Source organism: Vulpes vulpes, chromosome 5 (genome assembly GCF_048418805.1).
Source record: "Vulpes vulpes isolate BD-2025 chromosome 5, VulVul3, whole genome shotgun sequence".
In the NCBI taxonomy this organism is placed as follows: Eukaryota; Metazoa; Chordata; class Mammalia; order Carnivora; family Canidae; genus Vulpes; species Vulpes vulpes.
In genome coordinates this window covers 73,696,374-73,715,469 of record NC_132784.1, presented here as the reverse complement: position 1 = coordinate 73,715,469, position 19,096 = coordinate 73,696,374, and the positions used below count along the sequence as shown (strand labels likewise).

The following is a 19,096-nucleotide window of genomic DNA, read 5'->3' as shown; positions in this document are numbered from 1 at the left end:
GGGAAGGCAATAAGGGGGCGGCCCAAAAGGCCGTGAGGGCCAGGACAGGTGCGGGGAGAAACCGCAGATCCGGCTAGGCTCTGGCAGTCTGAGGGACCTGAAAGGGCTCTACGTGGGCCCATCAGAGATTCGAGGGGGTTCGAGGACTCTAGAGCCCCCAGAGACTTCTGAGGGCACCGGAGGAGGATCCCGGGCTAGGGAGGAAAGGGACCTGAGGCAGAGAGTTCCCCAGGCAGGGAACGTCAGGTCTATCTAAGGCCAGGGCCCGGGGTCAGAAACACCTCAGGTGACTAACCCAACCGCAGTCTCTCGCCCTTGGAAAGCAACTCCTCCGCCTCCTCCATCCCCTCCAGAAAAGCCTCCTTCCGCCGGAAGTGAACGTCTTCTATTCCGCTCCTCCCGGAAACAGTCATTGGCTTCCAAATTTCCTGTCAGGAAAGAATCCTGAGAGTCAAACTCATTGGTGTACGGAACCGCGAATTGGGGAATACGGGCGAGGCAGAACTCTGTCCGAGAACAAAGAGAACCACAGGATTCCAGAGGACCACCAGGGATTCCAGCATCAGAGAAAGCGGAACTAATGGTTCCAATCGCCTCCTTTTGGGAGGGACGGGCCGGATAATTATGCTGTCACCCTCCGTTTCCCCCCGTCCCTCCGCCCTTAGACTGGCAAGCGCAGGAAGTGCGCGGGGATCCTGGAAAGCCATATTTGGACCGGGCAGCGAGCCGGAAGTGGGTTGGAGGTGTGGCGGAAGTGGTTGGGGAGTGAGGAGCCCGGGAGGGGCCGGTTCCCGTTCTACCGCGGAGCCGGATGTTAGCTGAGCTTTGACAGGCGTGGCAGAGGGAGCAGTGCCTGACCACGGTGAGCTGCAGGGCGCGGGGTCTTCCTGGGTGGTGGGGGGGAAAAAGGAAGGGACTAGACAGGTCACCGGAAGGGACAGGGTCCGGAGGGGGATGGTCCGAGGGGATCCGAGGATGGGAGCAGGAATGGGATGGGGCCTAGGAGCCTGGCTTTCCCCTTGCGGGGTTTCAGCCCCATTCCCGGGTCAGCACTGACGAGACCTCGGCTCCTTCGCTGCTTTCCTCCTGCACTAGGAGAAAATCCTAGGGTAGAGTCCAGGTCCCATCGCAGTCTTCCAGCAAGTCCGTGGGAAGGGGAAGTCTCTTTGGTCCGATCTGGGGAAGCTCTAAGTACAAGAAATTTGGGGGAAGTATTCCAGCCTGCCACTAACTAGGCCACGCTTTCGTCTCTATTTCTTAGTCTTTGAAATGGGATAATTACACCCAGTACGGGTTTTGTAAACCATGAAGCTCTGTACCAAAGCGCTTGTAGCTCAAAGCCTTGCTATTGTATCACGGGATTTGCATTTTCGCAATTCTGGAGCCGCAACCAGGAAGGCGATCCGAATGCCAGAGAATACGATTTCAAGTTGTTATCTCAGGTCTTCGTGAAGATTGGGGGAGAGGCTTTACTTTGTGTTTTTATGGCCCTTCTCTGCACTTTCGAGATCACAGTCATTTAGAAAAGTGTTGAGGGATTGACCAGCATCGAGAGACCACCTTATGCAGACATAGATTAAAAGCTTGACTCTTCTCAAGCTCTTCTTGACCCACCTAAACTATTTGCTTATTTTTTCTGGTCCTCACTTTCCTCAAACAGTAAAGTGGGCTTAGTAGTATAAACCTCACTGGTGCTGTTGGGAAGTTAAAAGGTAATTTGTCTACTTTATGGTGCCATATGGCCCCTCAACAAATACTGGTTCCCTTCTCCATTTAGGAGATGACTTCATTCATTCATTCATTCATTCATTCAACAAATGACAGCATCCACGGGCTGAAATGGTCAGGGATTCTTAAATGGATTCTCAGAGGACCTGTGAACTCCTTAAAGTTGCATAGAAGATTTCATGCACCTGCTGGTTTTTCTTAGGGAAAAAAGTCCACAAATTTCATCAGAATTTCAGAGAAGCCCAGAGGTTAGGACCTCTGCCTGAAATGACTCTCAGAGATTTTTGTGTAAGTAGGTGTCTTACCTATGGAGAAAGGAAATACTAATCTCAGAGTAAGGAATATTTTGCGCAGAGTGGAACAGAGCTCATAGGTGACTGGAGTCTTAGGCGGCCGGGATACTTCATTTCCACCACTTGATATTAGAGTTTCCCTGAGTCAACTTCCCTCCCCCTCACACTGAGCAGGACCTAAACTTCAGGGCTCACAGAGCAGCAGCTGTGGGTTGGGGGTTGGAAACAACTGATTAGTTTTGCTGGAAAAGGTTGGGGGTGTGATGGGATAGGGGAGGGGTCAGTTCTGGAAGAAGAGACAAAATGGTGCAGGAATTACTGGAAAAGAGGTGGAGTTCAAGTTCAGCTCCCCTTTAGAAGGATGTGTCCCTCTTTCCCTCACCCATAGTTCCGCTCGCAGCTGTTCCTCCTAATCCTTTTGTTCCCTTTAGTGCAAGTGTTTTAGAATACTGAAGAATTATGTTTCTGGGAGGAGCCTGTGTTTCTATAGATAAGGACATTTAAATCCAGTTAGGAAAAAGACTTGCTAGGCATCTTTGCAACTTATTGGCTCAAGCAGGAGAACTCAAGCAGTTCTCCGTATGCCTCATTCCATGCCTTTTTCATTGCGTCAGGCACCCACGGTGTGTAGAAAGGCTTCTCTGGGAGAGCTGTGGGCAGGGCTAATGGGCACCAAGAGCCTGGGCAGTGACAGAAGAGAAGGCATGGGGAGAAGGCTCAGGCCTAACAAGGGTTACTGTGAGCTGAATTTGGTCCCTGTTACCCAGTGGAGTCCTCTTTTGGGGAATACTCACAGCCATCTGGCTGAATGGGGGAAGGAGCCTGTGGATGAATCAGAAGTGGATTCTTCAAGAATTAGAGTTGCCTGCATTGGAGGCTTGAAAGGGGTGTGGAGCACAGCAGCCCTCACTGAGAGAAGTGCATTCCCGAATAAGAGGGTCATCTTTCTCTGTACTCATGGAAGGGACTTATACTTTGGTGGTATGCAGCAGGAGTGAGTAAGGATAGCAGATCAGAGGCCAGAGGAGAGGAAGAGAAAGGGGTTTTGGTTTTTGTTTTATGGGTGTTTGGCTACTTGGCTGCTTGGCTTTGGCTCAGGAGCTTGGAATGGCTTTTGCCACTGAATCAGCGTGGTTACCCTGGTAACAGGGTGGCCGTTGCTAGGCATAGGGAGCCGGTTTACCATCCAGAGCCTATGGCTGTGAGGTGATGTGTGCTGGAGGTTGTCACGTGGCCTCAGAGCCCAGAGGTGTTGGGGTCTAGATCCTAGCTGGCAGTTCCCCCCCCTCCCCGTGCCCAGTCCTGTCTTCACTCTTTATCTGTCCTGCTAATTCTCTTACCATATATGTCATTTTTGGGCTCCAGGAATGTAGTGGGCTGGGGTTGGACTGAGTGGATTGAATCCCCTCCCTGACCCACATGGTGAGTTTGGGATGGGAGGGGGATGGGCTTCTGGTTAGGCCCAAGGCAAAAGGTACTGCCCTCTGGCTTCATGCAGCCCCGTCCTTACTGTCAGCCCCAGACCTGGACAAACCCAGCTCCAGAGTCGGCTCTTCTCCCTCTGTCTGCCCTAGCTGTAGGCTCCTGTCCATCCAGCCCTGTCCTGGATGCCATGGGCTTCTCCCTTTCCCATTTGTGCTCGCCAATCCTTGAGGCAGTCTCTTGACCTTTCCCACCTTGAAACTTCTTGCATCAGGAACTCCCTGGGGATTAGAGTGGGCTCGGGAGCCCCCAAGAGCCTGCAGATTCCATCCTTTCATGTTCCCATCCTGGGGCAAACCCAGCTGGCACCTTGACCATGGCCTTTTTTTCCTGGGACCCTGTAGTCTCTCACCACCTCCTACTCCCCTGGCCAAAAGTGAGGGGTGGAATAGCCAGAGCTACAATTAACCTTTTTCACAAATGGGGTTTGGACATCTCTACTCTGTAACTGTTGGGTCCTGGGAAGCTTCTGTGCTCTCTGACCCCTGAGGAGAGGAGCATGGACTTCTTCCCTTGCAGCTGGGCCTGCACAGAGCCTGTCCTACATGGGCAGTGGGCAGCACAGGGCCTGGCACGGCTTGTCCCTATCCAGCTGGAGGACCTGAGGGCAGGCACTGAGCTGTGCCATCCTCTGCCCCAGCTGTCTTTTCTGGCAACATGCCTACACTGTGGAGAACCCAGGGCTACATGGAGCTCTTGGCAAGGATGAGAGGTGTTGAGGAACAGAAACAGGAGAGGAAAGAGTGAGAGCTTTCCTCACTGTGAGTGAGAGTGGGGGCTTGCTGTAGTAGTTACAAGGGGAAAGAGGGCATCCCTGACTTGCCTCACCTACCCCAGGTTTCTCCTCAGGTTCCGTGGAGTGACGCTGTGGGGGACAGGCTTGGTCATGGACCCGCTTTCAGAGCTGCAGGATGACCTGAACTTGGATGACACAAGCCAGGCTCTGAACCAGCTGAAGCTAGCCTCCATTGATGAGAAGAACTGGCCCTCAGACGAAATGCCCGACTTTCCCAAGTCAGGTAGGCACTTCTGGATCTCAGGCAGCCATATGTGCCTTAGAAGGGAAGATTCCCTTCCTCTTGAAGGGAGACCCCAGGAGAACAAGCAGGGCAAGCAGACCAGCTCCACGATGGGGCTGGGAGCACAAGTCCTACTGGGGGTGTGGATCAAAGAGCATGAGTCTCAGGGAGACCACTGCCAGCCCCCCAGATTATCCCCTGACTTTTCGGTGTTCCTCAGATGACTCCAAAAGCAGCTCCCCAGAACCTGTTACACACCTGAAGTGGGATGACCCTTACTACGACATCGCCCGGCACCAGATTGTGGAGGTGGCAGGTGAGCACACCCAGTATTGCATCTTTTACCTCCTGGTCTGCCCTCATGGCTTCCAGAAGCCAGCCCCTCTTGCCATAGGGGAAGAAGCGGAAGAGGGCGGGGGCAGGAGCCGAGAGGGGCGGGTATGGACTCTGTAGTCTCACCCCTGATCCTGGGGCTCCTGAGCACCATTTTTAAAAATCACAGACTTGATTATGATGACTGCTTGGTCTCTTCATCTGCAACCACATCCTGACCTATGACTCTCTTGTCTCTGTTGGCTGACGGTGTGTGGGAGGCAGTGTGACTTAGTGACTTTGAAGTTAGAAAGTGGCTTGATTTCCAGCTCTGCTCTCTGAACTCATTTCTTCCTCACGGGGTCACTGAGAGGATTACAATAGTGAATGTCTGTCAGGGCCTAGCTGAGAGCAAGAACATAGCTGGCCTTGAATAAGTGGCCTTTGCCTGATATCAGCTTTTCTACCCCATGACTTACTGGGGACCAGAGAGGTACCAGTTCCTTTTGGAAGAAACCCTACCTCCAAGGAAGTCTGGAATAACAGAGCTTCCTCCATGGCCCCCTGGAGGATCACCTTCCTGGCAGCTGTGCTACCCTGCTGAGAGTGGGTATGGAGCCCCCACTTGGGTCTTGGCCTCAGTGAGCTTCCACTCTTGCTCATAATGCGAGACCTAGAGCAGGGGAGGAAGCAAGGATATTGGTGACTGATTTCTGCCCTTAAGGTCCAATACTGCTGAAAGAGGAAATTAGAGTGGTAGGATGCTTTGTCTTTTCCCTAATGGTTGTCTGTCCCCACTTCTGAGGACAGACAACTGTAAGCTAGGGTGACAGCATGGCTGTGCTCTGAGGAATGGGGTGGGCAAAGGCGGCTGGGCCGCACTTGGCCCTGGAGCACAGTGGTGCTGGCTAAAGGGACCCTGGAGACTTCTGGCCATAGGGAAGCCACAGGGAACTCTCTCTCTCTCCTGAATGCTGGGCTCAGAGAGGGATGGGGCAATTGAAAGAGTTGCCTGTAATGTCAGAGATGTTTCCATGGGATTTGTGTCCCTGGTGCCTGCCCTGGTCTGAGTCAGGGGCCTTAGCTATGATTTCTTTTACCCCTGCAGAAGCAAGGTTGAGACTTCCTTCGTGGTCTGGTCCTCACCTTGGCATAGGAGAGTCACCCAAAGATTCAGAACTTTCTCTCCTCACTTCCAGAAATGGGCCTGATGGGGGCATTGGGGGGTTATCTGATGTGATGTAATGTAGTCTCTATCCTCCTGGCGTATGTGGCCAAGATACAAGGCAGAGCAGGGGGGGACCCATCCCCTACCCCGCACTGGGTGAGCCCTTTCCCCAATGCAAGCAGAGCTGCAATATGTTTCTGTTTCCCCAGGGTGTGATGAGCCTGAGGGGGCCCAGCCAGGTAGGTGTGTTCCTGGCTCTCTGTGCTTGGCCTCTGGGCTGTGGATCAAGAAGGGCTCTTGGTGGAGGCCACGTGGGGCCAGCTTAATTGCAGCCCCACTCCAGGGAGCTGGGAGCTGATGGTATCTGGGAGCCGGAAGTAGCAAAGGGTTTATAAGAGGTTTGACGGGGTGGTGCTGTGTGGGGACACATCTAGATCCCAAAGGGAAAGGGGCTCTTGGGGATGGAGCTCATGTCTGGGGGTAGGGGTGGGGGCGCTGGCTGTGAGCCATGGCCTATCCTCAGTGCTGGCTTGGGGCCCCTCTGATGGTGGTGGCCCCATGGCTTTGCCTCTCTGACTGCTGAGAAGAGTTTGGATTGGTGCCATCAGAGCAGGAGTCGTTTGATGAGACCATGGTGATGTCCTAGGAGGCCAGTTTCCCGGTATTGGAAACTTGAGAAAGAGCCCATGTTGGAATGGAGGATGGGTTATGTCCCTAACTCCTCCGTAGCCTGTGTTCTTCATGCTGGTGGAAGCTGTCATGCTTCACAGTCAGATTTGACTCAGTCCAAAGGAGTTCTTTCCAGTGGTGTGCTGGTAAACGTTTAACAGTTGGCTCTCTGGAAAGGAAAAAAAAAGGCTATTATTTATTTGTAGCATTTGTAATTTCTACCACAGCAGATTTCAAGCACCACCATGATGTCAACTGGCTGCGGTATTCCTGACCATTTAACAATTTAACAAATGTGTGAGCCGGCTCCAGCACGGTGCCCCAGCCCCCACCTCCCATCTCCTTGGCCTGCTCTGCAGGTTGTGGGCGGGTGGTGGCTGGTCTGGCAGTTCCCAGAATGCCTGCTGGAGGACTGCACTGTTGCTGATTAACACCCAGGCCACCCTGGGAGCGTTCCTGATTGGTATCTGGGGAATGCAGAGGCTCCCTTTTCAGGCAGCTGTTCTTTTCCTGGTGCTTTCCACAAATGTCACATCTTCTCATCGAGCCCTCCTCCCCCAGGCTGCATCTGCTGGCAAATGCCAAGCCACCCAAGAACTTGAGCAATGGGACTCCACTCCAGGGAGGGGAGGTCAGGGGTTGACCCGCATCTTGTTCCTTGTCTGAGAGTCTTGCCATCCCCTCACCAACCCTCCTTTTGCCCCCATCCCCATTCTGACTTAATGTGTATTTTTAGAAGACCTACTCAGGAGCAAGTCCCATGGTTCTTCAGTGAGGAAGAACACATTACCTCCTTCAGGGAGCACACAGTCCAGTAAAGTGGTTCTTAGAACTGGTCAAAAAAAAAAAAAAAAAAAAAAAGAAGAAGAACTGGTCAGAGTCCTCTCTGAGAATATGAGCAAGTGGACCTCTTCTCCTAGGGTAAATGTGCATTTTGTAATGTAAATGTGCATTTTTGTTTGTAATATTTTTCATTTATCATCATGGCCTTCCTCGGTGGAGCCCTGGTTGAGAACTCAAAGTTTCCCGTTTATGGGGTGTTGAGGCCAGCTGAGCAATGGAGCCACGGGCCCCTGGCCCCTCACTTCAATTGCTTGCTTAACCAGTTACTAGCTCTTTAAATTCCAGAGCCCTGTGAGCTCAGACTTCCTGTCCTGCCCAAGTCCTCAAATCTGCCAGCCAATGAGGGCTGCCTCTGTTGGGGGGTAAGATGAAAAGAAAAGAATAGTTTGGAATGCCCAATCCTCCTCCCTGCATTTTCCCCTATGTTCCAGGCCTTCCCTCTGCTTAGAGGGGAGTAGCCAGATGTTCCTCCCCTCAAAGACTCATGGCAGAAGGCCCAGAGGTTTCTGAGGTTCCAGATTGTGCATGAGGCTGGATTGGCCATACTGACCCTCTGTTCCTGCCCCGCCAGTCTTCCTTCTGCTTTCAGAGCCTATGGGAAGAGATCAGAACAGGCCTGAAAGCCACCCTCACTGGACTGGAGGGAACGCAGCACCTTGGGGTCTAGACAAGGGTATGAAAGAAAGCAGGTGACATCTGTTCCTTTAAAATGGACCTGCTGCTGGATGAAGCTGCACCTTCTCAGATGTGCTTGCAGAGGCTTCTCTGCTCCTAAGTCTGGAGAAACTCTGTCCCAGCCTTTGGGAAACTGTCTAGAACAGTCTCATAACCTAGATATCATTGTGAACAAACTCTGGAATAGAACCATGCATACCATGTAATGCTGACCTGTGACTTTGTGCAGGGTACCAACGTTTCTTGAATATCTGCCACATGCTGGGCTCTGGACCAGCATGAGAGTTTCCAAGATGGATGAGACACAATTCCTGCTCACAAGCCAGTTGAGGAGACAGGCACATAACCAGTTCTACAGAAGAGTCAAAATATCACAACAGAGCTGGGTGATGGTTCAAACAGGGAACCCTGGAAAGGGACAGCTAACCTCTCTGAGGGGAGGAGAGGGCACAGGCTTTTGGGAGGAGGTTATGCCTGGAATGAGTCTTAAGGATTCTAAGGAGTTAGCCTGGAGGAGGATTGCAGAATTGTCTTGAGACTCTGGCGAGAGAAATACCAGAGGCCTAAAGCTGCCTGATGTGGACTGGGTTGCAAGCCTATGTGTGTTGGAAGTGTGCATGGTATGAACCTGGAGAGTCCTGTGAGTCATTCCAAAGAACATCTACAGGGCAGGGGGCCCAGATTGTTTATCTGGGGTGAAGTTCAGGAAGAAAGGAGGATTCAAGGCAGGAGAATTGGGTGCAGGTAGGTGTTCATAGTTCTCTAAAGATGGTTGGAGGGCCTGATCTAGAGGTTGGACATGGTAGTTAGACTGCTGGAATTGAGGTGCTAAATCAGGCCAAAGCATCGAGCCGTGCAGCCACCAGGGCCTGGGGCCATGCTGCCCTCGTTCCAGAAACCTCCTTCAGCTCCTCTGATGAGTCTTGCCCCAGCTCTGCAGAAAAGGGTCAGTCAGGGCCTTGGCAACCACTTTGGAAAAGTACTGACTCCTCGGTTAGGTCAATGACCGAGAAGCATCAAGATCGTGGTTTACTAAATATGGAGAAGGACACTCAGCAAGCCACTGGGGGAGAGAGTCCTTAGTCCTCAGAGGTAGATGGAGGACAGCCTCTATGCATTTCATGGGTTGTGTAAGTATTTTCATTTGCCTCTGAAGCAGTGGGGATTAGGCAAGTGTGGTTTGGTGTCTCTGGAGAGGCGTAGAGATAAAGATGTAGGGAAGATTCCTGGGACATGGGTGAGTGGGGACCAGGCCTTGTCCTCACCAAGCTTTGTTTGGGGGTCCCTGATCTGTGGTGACCCTGGAAGAGCATCTTATCTTGGAGAGCAGTAGCGTATGTGTCAAAAGCTCCCTGCCTTCTTGACAAAGCCAAATGATCAGACCATCAGATAGTGACCAGTTTTGGATGAACACCCCTGAGTGATTACAGCCAAATGAGCATTTCCCCAGAGCATTACAAACTCCTCTGAACTCCGTGTTCTTTAGGAAAGAAAAATGAGACCTGACCATTAAGTAGTCACACCCATGTCCTCCGTGGCCTTGGGCTTGCTGAGAAGGTAGCATCAAGAAGTTTTCCAAATACACGCTGCTCAGAGGGGGCACTTCTGGAATAAGCATGGGCTTTTAAAATTTTTTTTAAGTTATTATTTATTTATTCATGAGAGATAGAGAGAGAGAGAGGCAGAGACACAGGCAGAGGGAGAAGCAGGCTCTGTTCAGGGAGCCCCATGTGGGACTCGATCCGGGGACTCCGGGGCTGAAGGCAGGTGCTCAGCCAGACGCTAAGCCACCCAGGTGTCCCAAGCATGGTCTTGCTTTGGTGGGTGTGACTCAGTTTTTTTAGTTAACCATTTTAAAATGTACAATCGGTGGTATTTAGTATATTCACAATGCTGTGCAGCTAGCACCTCTGTCTAGTCCCACGATTTCATCCATACCCTTGCCAGATCCCATAACCCTAAGCAGCCATCCCTAATCTCCCCTCTTCCCAGCAACTGGCAACCACTAATTAGCTTTCTGCCTCTGTGGGTCTTCCTTTTCTAGATAACTCACATAAATGGAGTCATAAAATAGGCAGTCTCTTGGGTCTGGCTTTTTTCAGTTATATAATGTTCTCAAGGTTCATTCACAATGTAGCCATGGATCTGTAGGTACTTCATCCCTTGTTATGGCCACACAATGTTCCACTTCATGGATATACCATGTTTTCTTTATCCATTCACGCACTGATGGGCATGTGGGTGTTTCCACCAGGTGTGACTTTTTAAAAAGTTATGTTATTTTTTTTAGACCCCAACTCAGTAGCCCTGAGAGCAACCTGTCCTTCTTTCTTCAGTGGCACAGCCTTGAGTGCAGACAGCTGCCCAGAGGTATATCTGCTTCGGCCGCTCTGGCCCCTGCACTGCATGGTACAGGTCTCTCAGCCTGGCACCCTTCAGTTCCTCACCCCACTTCTCTCGATGGATCTTCCACTCACCGTGCTCCATCTTTCTCCACACCTAGGAGATGACAAGTACGGGCGGAAGATCATTGTGTTTAGTGCCTGCCGAATGCCCCCGAGCCACCAGCTGGACCATAGCAAGCTCCTGGGGTGAGTACCCACAGGGAAGGTGGTGAGACCTGTGCCCAGATCCCCAGTACCTCCTCATGCCATTCTCTTTACCATCACTTCCAGCCCAGAGGTATCAAACTACCTCCCTCGGTGCCTCCCCTCTTCTTCCGGGGGGAGATATTTTACATCTTGGGGAGACACCGGGCCAGGAGTCAGTCCTGATTTCTAATCCGAGAAACTGCAACCTTGGCAGGTGGCTTCATCTCTTTAAGCCACTTTTCCTGCAAAACACAGCCCTTCTTCCTAGGGGTGACACCCTGCACATGAACACGCTACTGAACACAGTAAGATACTGTCCATGTGTGAGGACTGATTATGATGATGTGGTGCTTCTGCTGTGGTTGCAATTGTTCATCATTTACATGGATAGTGTTATTTTGTGCCAAATTTGGTACCACTGGCTTTTGTATCTATCTGGGTTCTGTTAGCAAATATACAACAGCTCTGGTTGGTCTGGAAATCCTTTTTTTTTTTTTTTTTTTTAAGATTTTATTTATTTATTCATGAGACACAGAGAGAAAGCAGAGGGAGAAGCAGGATCCCCGCAGGGAGCCTGATGCAGGACTTGATTCCAGAACTCTGGGATCATGCCCTGAGCCGAAGGCAGACCGCTGAGCCATCCAGGTTTCCCTGGTTGGTCTAGAAATCTGATGCCGGTCCGAAAGCTGATTGAAAGCAGGACTTTGACAGACCTTGTTCTTTTTTTAAAGATTTTATTTATTTCAGAGAGAGAGCAAGAGCCAAGAGCAGGGGGAGGAGCGGAGGGAGAGGGACAAGCAGACTATATGCTGAATGTGGAGCCTGATATGGGGCTCCGTCTCATGACCCTGAGATCATAACCTGAGCTGAAACAGAGAGTTGGCCACATAACCGACTGAGCCCCCTCGTGCCCCTGACAGATCCTGTTCTGATAAGCACTCATTATTGAGCCCCCGGTGGGCCCCCGGCACGGAGGTACAGGATCTCCATGGAGGCAGAGTCGTAACGAACTTCTGAGGTGTCTTGATGTGTGTCCAGTTACCATCTTGCAATTATTTCCTTGTCTCTTTAAAGCGTTTCCTGAAACTGAGTGTCTGCACTGCCCATACCAGCTCTTTGGGATCCGGAATGATTGTGTGTGTGTAGGGGCTGGTGAGAGGTCAGGGACAGGCCAGGGGGAAGGTCCTGAGTACAGAGTCTGCAGTCCTGGTGAGCCAGGCCTGAGGCTTTCCAGCCTTGTGTGACTTCTCTCTCAGGCTTTCGGAGCCCATCTCCTGCCGCCCCTTGGCCAGGCAGGCAGAGCCTTGTTCAGGCGCATCACGTGGCCCAGCCAGAAACAGGCCAGGCAGCTCAGCCTGAGGGTAGCTGAGTCACACACCCTACCCTCTGGTTTAACATAGCGTCTGAGTTGGCAGGTGACAGACTCCTGGCCAGATAATAGTGCGAGTGGGAGGAAGTCAGAGGAAGAAGATGGGAAAGCACCCAGTTTTCAGGAGAGAGCTTGCTGAGTGAGGCTGTACCATTAGGGGACTTCCTCCAACTTCTGGAAGCCCTCTACCATCCATCCTGTATGTCCTGCATCCCTTCCTGGGTTGGGTCTCCCTGCCCCCACCCAGCCTGCAGGTCAGCACTTTCAGTGTGGATCAGCCCCATGATCACAGCCTTGGCCTTTCCTGACTGTCCAGCCACATCTAGGGGGCTGAAAGAAAAAGCTTGGATTCAGAAGCCCAGTTAAACTTCATGGTGCCTCTACTAGCTATGTGTTTGGGGACAGGTTTCTTTTGAGCCCTATAAAAATAAGAATTGTGTTTACCTCCCAGGGTTGTTGTGAGGATTAGGTAAGAGAATACACCTGAAATGCCATCGTATACACTAGTGAAGTATTACAGATTTCAAAGATTTAGAAAAACGTAAGTAGTTATAAAGAAAAAATATAGACAATGATAAAAATCTCCCTAAACCTACCACGCAGAGAGAAAACCACTATTTTCATGTATTTACCTATTTTTTTTCTATAACTTAAAGAGATCTTTGTATAGTCACTTCTGTATCTTACATAACGTTACCTTCTGAGCACTAAACACTCTTCAAAAGACATCTTTTTAAAAACATATTATTGGCAGACATGTGTCCGGAAAAGTGAATTGTCATACTACTTGATTTTTCAGAAACTGCATATACCCATGTCAGCCACACCCATAAGCCTCCCTTTGTTCATACAGCCACTACCCCAAGGGGTAACCGCTCTCCTGACACCTAACTTCGCGGATGGGTTCTGTCTGCGGAAACATCCTGTGAGTTATTCTATTTATAGATGGCCTGTAATTTATTTAACCAATTCTCTACTTTTGGACAGTTATTAGCTTACTGCTCAAAAAAATCTTTTTTCCATTATAAAACAGGCTGCAGTGAACAGCCTTCTACAAAAAATGCTTCTGTTCATTTCTGATTGTTCCTTTAGGGTAACTTCCTGGATATGTTTGTACAGGGTCAAAGAGTATGAACATTTTTTTAGCTTCTGATAAACATCACTTTATTGCTTTCCAAAAGGCCATAACATCTAGCAAAGGAGGAGTGTGTTTTCACTACAATTTTTGCTATTTTATAGTTGCAAAAGCCCATCCTTCTATGTGACAGCTCTTTGCAAGCTGCAGAGTACTCAGTAGGTACAAGGGCTAGATTACCGTGTAGCAGTAAGGACTGGAACCACAGTAATAGTCCAGCATTTAACACTTCATATGGCTGCCTGTGTGGGCCGAGATCAGCATCCACGGACCATGATTGAGGATACCCTCTCTGGGTTAGGTCAGGCAGTATCTGAGCACTTACTCAAATCCTTGGATACCTTCCCACTTTCCCTCCTTCCCTACCTCCCCTCAGAGGTCCTTAGCATTCTTGGATGCCCAGCCTCCCAGCCTGGAGTAGTGTTGTGCTGGGGCCTGGGAGTGGTTGGCCAACCAGAAAGGACTTTTCCTGGACTCCTTTCCTGTCCTGGAGTTCTTGTCTTTTCCCTTCATACTTTCCCACCTCAGGCGGGCTCAACACTTCTGTATGTGTGTGTTCAGGTGGCAGGTACTGCGTTGTGAACATAGGGAACTTGAGATGTGGCTCTTTTGTCCATGAAAGGTCCAGTGACTAGAGCAGGGATGGGGATCCTCTGGCCACCACGATCTTCTCTTTATGGCTTGTGTTGGGAGGTTGAGGTTGAGGTTAACCCTTTAGTCAAGGGTGAACTTTGGGGTTAGTTCATCTTCAGGCTTCACCACAAGCTCTGTGACTTTGGACAAGCACTTAATCTGAGCCTCACTGTACTGCCCTCATTTGTAAAGAGGGGACAATCTCAGCCCCAAATGTTATGGGGAAGGGCTCATCTTTGTACACAGACTGCTTGGCAGACAGACACGAAAAGCTAAATATCGATGAATGGTGATTGTCGTCATCATGATTAACTCAGGGCAGTCCTGCAGGGAGTCTTACTCTCATTTTTCCTACAGGTATGCGAGAGGGCTCCAGTTCCAGTCCTGGTGTCCTGGTTTGTTACCAGGGCTGTTTGTTACCATGCTTCTTCCTCCGCCCAGCGCAGCCACTACCCCGAACCTCCTCCACACAGCCTAGCCACAATAGGCAGCACAGGGGAGGGGCTGGTGGGCAGGCACAGGATCGAGGCAGGGGGCCCCTCCTGACTCGAGGGAGGGCTGAGCGGGGCTTTTCTCTTGTAGGTACCTGAAGCACACCCTGGACCAGTATGTGGAGAGTGACTACACGCTGCTCTACCTGCACCATGGCCTGACCAGCGACAACAAGCCCTCCCTCAGCTGGCTCCGGGACGCCTACCGCGAGTTTGACCGCAAGTGGGTTGGGGCCCAAGTGTGTTGGGGCCCAGGGCCAGGTGGCCTGGGAACCAGCAGCTCTGCCAGGGCTGGGGCTGCCCTCTGCTGGCTCGGGAGCTCGCTCCATGCCAGGGGGAGCCAGCTGCCCCCACCTGGGTAGAAGCAAAGAATCTGAAGTTGGAACATCCTGGGCTTAAATCCCAATGTCTGTATTTACTTGCTCGGTGACCTTTCATGTTATTTAACCTTTCTAAACCTGTTTCCTCATCTGTAAAATGGGACAACCACGGCACTTCCCCAAGGACATAGATCAGAAAGACACTAAGAACCTTGCTCTGTGCCATTCCCACCACACCCACTGCTGGGTTCCTGTTCCCTCCCTGCAGGTACAAGAAGAATATTAAGGCCCTGTACATCGTGCACCCCACCATGTTCATCAAGACCCTGCTCATCCTCTTTAAGCCCATCATCAGGTGAGTGGGCTGATGGGGGAGGGCAGTGGCCTCCCCGTGCTTCCCTTGGAACTCTGAACCAGATACCTGAGGAGGCCAAGCATCCCAGGGACAGGCCATTTGGGGGCTCTCCTGATCTCGGGGGGGCTACTAAGGGCACGGTGGAAGCCTGCTGAAATGGGCCCACCACTGACCCGTGCCCTTTATTCTGCCGGCAGCTTCAAGTTTGGGCAGAAGATCTTCTATGTGAATTACCTGAGTGAGCTAAGTGAGCATGTGAAGCTGGAGCAACTGGGGATCCCTCGCCAAGTGCTCAAGTGAGGCGGGGGCAGGGACTGCATGTGCCTGCTGGGCACGGTGTACATGTGTGTCAGGCTGGGGGGTGTGGGTAGAATGTGCCAACCAGGGGGAGAGGGAGCCTTGAGAACCCCGGGGTAAGCAGAGGAAGTGGAGGTAATGATGAAGAGACAGCGGACACGGTCAGAGAGAGTGGGTTCAGATCCTGTTTCTGTCACTTAAAGAGTTCTATGACTGCAGCTCTTCAGCCCTTTGTCGGGTGTAAGGCGGGGACACTAGGAGGGTCGAGTGAAGTGACCATGTGCAACAGCACAGTCAGTGCTTGAGAGACAAGGCAACTCCAAAGTCAGGTTGGGCGCCTGATCCTCCCATCTGCTTCCCCAAGGTATGATGACTTCCTCAAGTCCACACAGAAGAGCCCTGCCACGGCCCCCAAGCCCATGCCACCACGGCCCCCTCTACCCAATCAGCAGTTCGGGGTCTCGCTGCAGCAGTGAGTATGGGAGAGGTGGGTGAGCCTGGCATGTGGGCACCACAGAGGGCTGCAGACCCAGCTCACTGCCCTCATTCTCAACAGCCTCCAGGAGAAGAACCCAGAGCAGGATCCGATCCCACTCGTGCTCCGGGAGACCATTGCCTACCTGCAGGCCCATGGTGAGTGCCAAGGCCGCTGGCCACAGGACCTCAAGGACCTGCCCCTTCCCCTTCAGCCCCGACCCTGACTCCCCTTTGGAACCTGCCGGGCAGGGCTGAGAGGCTCCACGTGCATCAGCGCCCACATAGACCCTGCCTGGCACCCTGAGACAGAGCAGGTCAGGGAGTCTATACGCTGCGCTAGAGCTAAGACTCACCAGGCTCCACTGTTTCCCAGCTCTCACCACTGAGGGGATTTTCCGGAGGTCAGCCAACACTCAAGTTGTACGGGAAGTCCAGCAGAAGTACAACATGGGTGAGTGGTCTGGGGGGTGTGCCTGGCAGGGCCAGTATAGATCGTGTGTGTGGGGGATGGGGGCATGTATGGGACTGGGAGGGGCTTGTCTTCTGCTCCCCTATAAACAAGGGTCCCCTGTTCTGTTCCTGTCAGAGGTTCTGTGGCATTTGGTAGGATTACATGGGTCCCCCTCCTGCCTGGCTATCCCAGGCTTGCTGCCTCCTCTGTTAGGCTTCTGGGTCCCAGGTTCAGGTTCATTCAGAGATGAGGGATAACTGTGGTGTGTGCTGGGGGGCCCCATTCTACCCGGTCCCCTCGTCACACAGGAAGAGGGAAGGCCTGTGTAAGAAGAGGCTCCGAGGGAGGAGAGGCTCATGCCGTGGCTGCAGGCAATTGGGAAGTGGGGCTGCTTGGCCTCTAGATGGGCTGCTAGCCTCCAGGCTAGGCCCAGCTCCTCTCTCCCATCCCCCCAGGGCTGCCGGTGGACTTCGACCAGTACAACGATTTGCACCTGCCAGCAGTCATCCTCAAGACCTTCCTCCGGGAGCTTCCTGAGCCCCTGCTCACCTTTGACCTCTACCCCCATGTGGTGGGCTTCCTCAGTGAGTGCCCCTTGCTTCCCTCCCCAGCTCTGTGCTTTTTCTGCTGAATTGGGGTCAGGGCTGGACTTAGAGCAGGCAGGTTTGGCCTGTCCTCCAAGGAAAGTCTGGTTGGGGTCTCCCCTCTGGCCTCCCCTCCCCTCTGTCGGCTCAGCTGTGGGCTGCCGTGACCTGGGCCTCGGTCCCTTGCAGACATTGATGAGAGCCAGAGAGTGGAAGCAACACTGCAGGTGCTCCGGACACTGCCTGAGGAGAACTACCAGGTGCTCTGTTTCCTCACTGCCTTCCTGGTGCAGGTGAGACCTTGGCCTCAGCCTCTGCTGTTCACCTGGAGAAGCCCGGGGGAGGAGCTGCCACCCCTGCTGCTCCCGGGTCTGGGAGGCGGGTCTGTGGGCCCTGCTAAGGCCCCCCGATTCTATCCACAGATTTCTGCCCACTCTGACCTGAACAAGATGACCAACACTAACCTGGCTGTTGTCTTCGGCCCTAACCTGCTGTGGGCCAAGGATGCTGCCATCACCCTCAAGGCCATTAATCCCATCAACACGTTCACCAAGTTCCTTCTGGATCACCAAGGGGAATTATTCCGCAGCCCTGACTCCAGGGGGCTCTGAGTCCTGCCCTGCTGCCCCTTCTCTGAGAGCCCCGACTGGGACTCTTCCTCCTGGCCTCAGCCTTACAGGAGCCTGGGGCTCCTGCCCGGGAAGGGGCCATGAGGCCCTGGGAGCTGGAAGCTGGGGCCAGCTGACCGGGCAGCTCTTCCTCCCCTTCTGTCCAGCCCACCTCCCCAGCCCTGGAGGCCTCGCTATAACCACGGGACGTTTTTCTTGGCCTTATATTTCTCACTGCCTCCTTGGATCCCTGGCTCCTTGCCAGGCTCTGCAGAGCTGGCCTTGGCTCTTCCAGCGGGAAAAAGACTGGCCCCAGCAACTGCTTACCTACTTTCTCCTGCCTCTCTTTTCCTGGCAACTACAGATGCCTAAATCACTGCCAGCTGGGCTGGTAGCTGGGGCTGGTCCTCCCCTTCCCGGCTGCTGGGGAATAAGCAGCGGAGCTGAGCTGGCCAGGGCCGGCCCTGCAGAAGCACCCCCTTGCTTGGGTGAAGGCCTGTGTTCGTGCACCTGCAGCTGTCCTCCCCTCTAATGGTTTAGCCTTGGTGTTGACACAGCTAGGGACTGGCAAGGCCGGGGTCTGCTTCCTACATCTGCCTCCTTCTCTTCCACACATCCTGGGTCAGCCCTTCTCAAGTGATACAGCCCCCAGGGTGTTCCAGCCCCCTGGTCTGCCAGAACTGGCAGCCAGGGTGATAACGGCTGAGTCCCAGCATCCATTTGGGGTATTAGACACCCCATTCCTACCCAGAAGCCCGTGTCTGGTTGGGTCAGTGACCAGCAGTCTCAGCTCCCCCTGCTTTGCCTTCCCTCCCTTCCCATTTGCACAGATTCTCAGCTTAAACTCTTGTGGACAGGTCTGTTGTGGGGTCACACTAGTCTCTGGCCAGAAGCGACTCAGTGCCTCAGGATCTGTGGCTTCTTCTGCCAGATAGGGACTCCTGGAGGGGCCGAATGGAGACCTTGCTAATTCAATCAACCCGCTGGGGCAGGGTACTATGGGCCCCAGGGCCCTATCGTCTCAGAAAACCCAGACCCTGATGATTGGTACTTCTCATTCCAACTGTGTCTCTTAGAATTACATGCCTTCCTGGTGAACCCTGGGAACCCCACTTCCTGCAGCCTTATCCCCTGGTAGCAGAGGGAAGGACCTGCTCAGTGGCCTTGCCCTCAACAGCCTTGGCCAGAGCCTGTACTATGCAGCCCTTATTGGCCAGACCAGCCCCATCTGCGAGATGGGTGCGGCCTGGGTCCTGACTCCTGAGCTGTCTCCCCAGGACATTAGCTTTTCAGGACCCTGGGGGCCTGGAGTGGCTGCTGGTTCCCTGTCGGTCCCCACCTCTGTAGCCTGAGCCTGGGCCTCTGCTTTCTGCCCTCCTTTGTATACCAGGTGTTGCGCACAGCCCCATTTACTGGGGAGCCTCGTGGATCTATTTGATCTTTCTCCTGTACCCTGTCCCACTGGACTTGTACCCGGGGGGAGGGGAGAGTACTGTGAATCAAGTGTTCACATTCACACTTAATGACTTCCTTGGCACCAATCATGTATTTCACCTTTGCACTTTTTGTATTTCAATAAAAAAAGGAGATGGAAAA

General features: G+C 52.6%; 2 protein-coding genes across 3 annotated transcripts in view; one reads left to right on the top strand and one right to left on the bottom strand.

The window, feature by feature from the left end:
- Window positions 1–716, bottom strand: part of ZNF408 (zinc finger protein 408) — a 4,775-nt gene extending 4,059 nt beyond the window's left edge. Inside the window, exon 1 of the mRNA XM_026004068.2 lies at window positions 296–716. Coding sequence (XP_025859853.2) covers window positions 296–413 — 118 coding nt within the window. The 5' untranslated portion in view covers window positions 414–716. The remainder of the gene's footprint in view (window positions 1–295) is intronic.
- ARHGAP1 (Rho GTPase activating protein 1) lies at window positions 415–19,096 on the top strand. 2 transcript variants are annotated; one of them, XM_026004086.2, is made up of 13 exons: window positions 415–862; window positions 4,341–4,522; window positions 4,743–4,838; window positions 10,693–10,780; window positions 14,500–14,631; window positions 14,997–15,083; window positions 15,281–15,379; window positions 15,745–15,852; window positions 15,937–16,013; window positions 16,231–16,308; window positions 16,764–16,892; window positions 17,082–17,185; window positions 17,315–19,096. In XM_026004086.2, the coding sequence occupies exons 2-13, from the start codon at window positions 4,390–4,392 to the stop codon at window positions 17,501–17,503; spliced, it is 1,320 nt and encodes a 439-aa protein (XP_025859871.1). In that variant the 5' UTR covers window positions 415–862; window positions 4,341–4,389; the 3' UTR covers window positions 17,504–19,096. The 2 variants fall into 2 exon arrangements, with proteins under 2 accessions (XP_025859871.1, XP_025859870.1); XM_026004085.2 differs by having other exon boundaries at window positions 463–862; window positions 4,353–4,522.

What these genes read in the sequence shown, in the direction of transcription:
- ARHGAP1 (XM_026004086.2), top strand. Translation starts at nt 4,390, where the DNA reads ATGGACCCGCTTTCAGAGCTGCAGGATGACCTGAACTTGGATGACACA. An exon ending in CCAGATTGTGGAGGTGGCAG is followed by an intron (nt 4,839 to 10,692) that starts GTGAGCACACCC and finishes CTCCACACCTAG; the next exon opens with GAGATGACAAGTACGGGCGG. An exon ending in GACCATAGCAAGCTCCTGGG is followed by an intron (nt 10,781 to 14,499) that starts GTGAGTACCCAC and finishes TTTCTCTTGTAG; the next exon opens with GTACCTGAAGCACACCCTGG.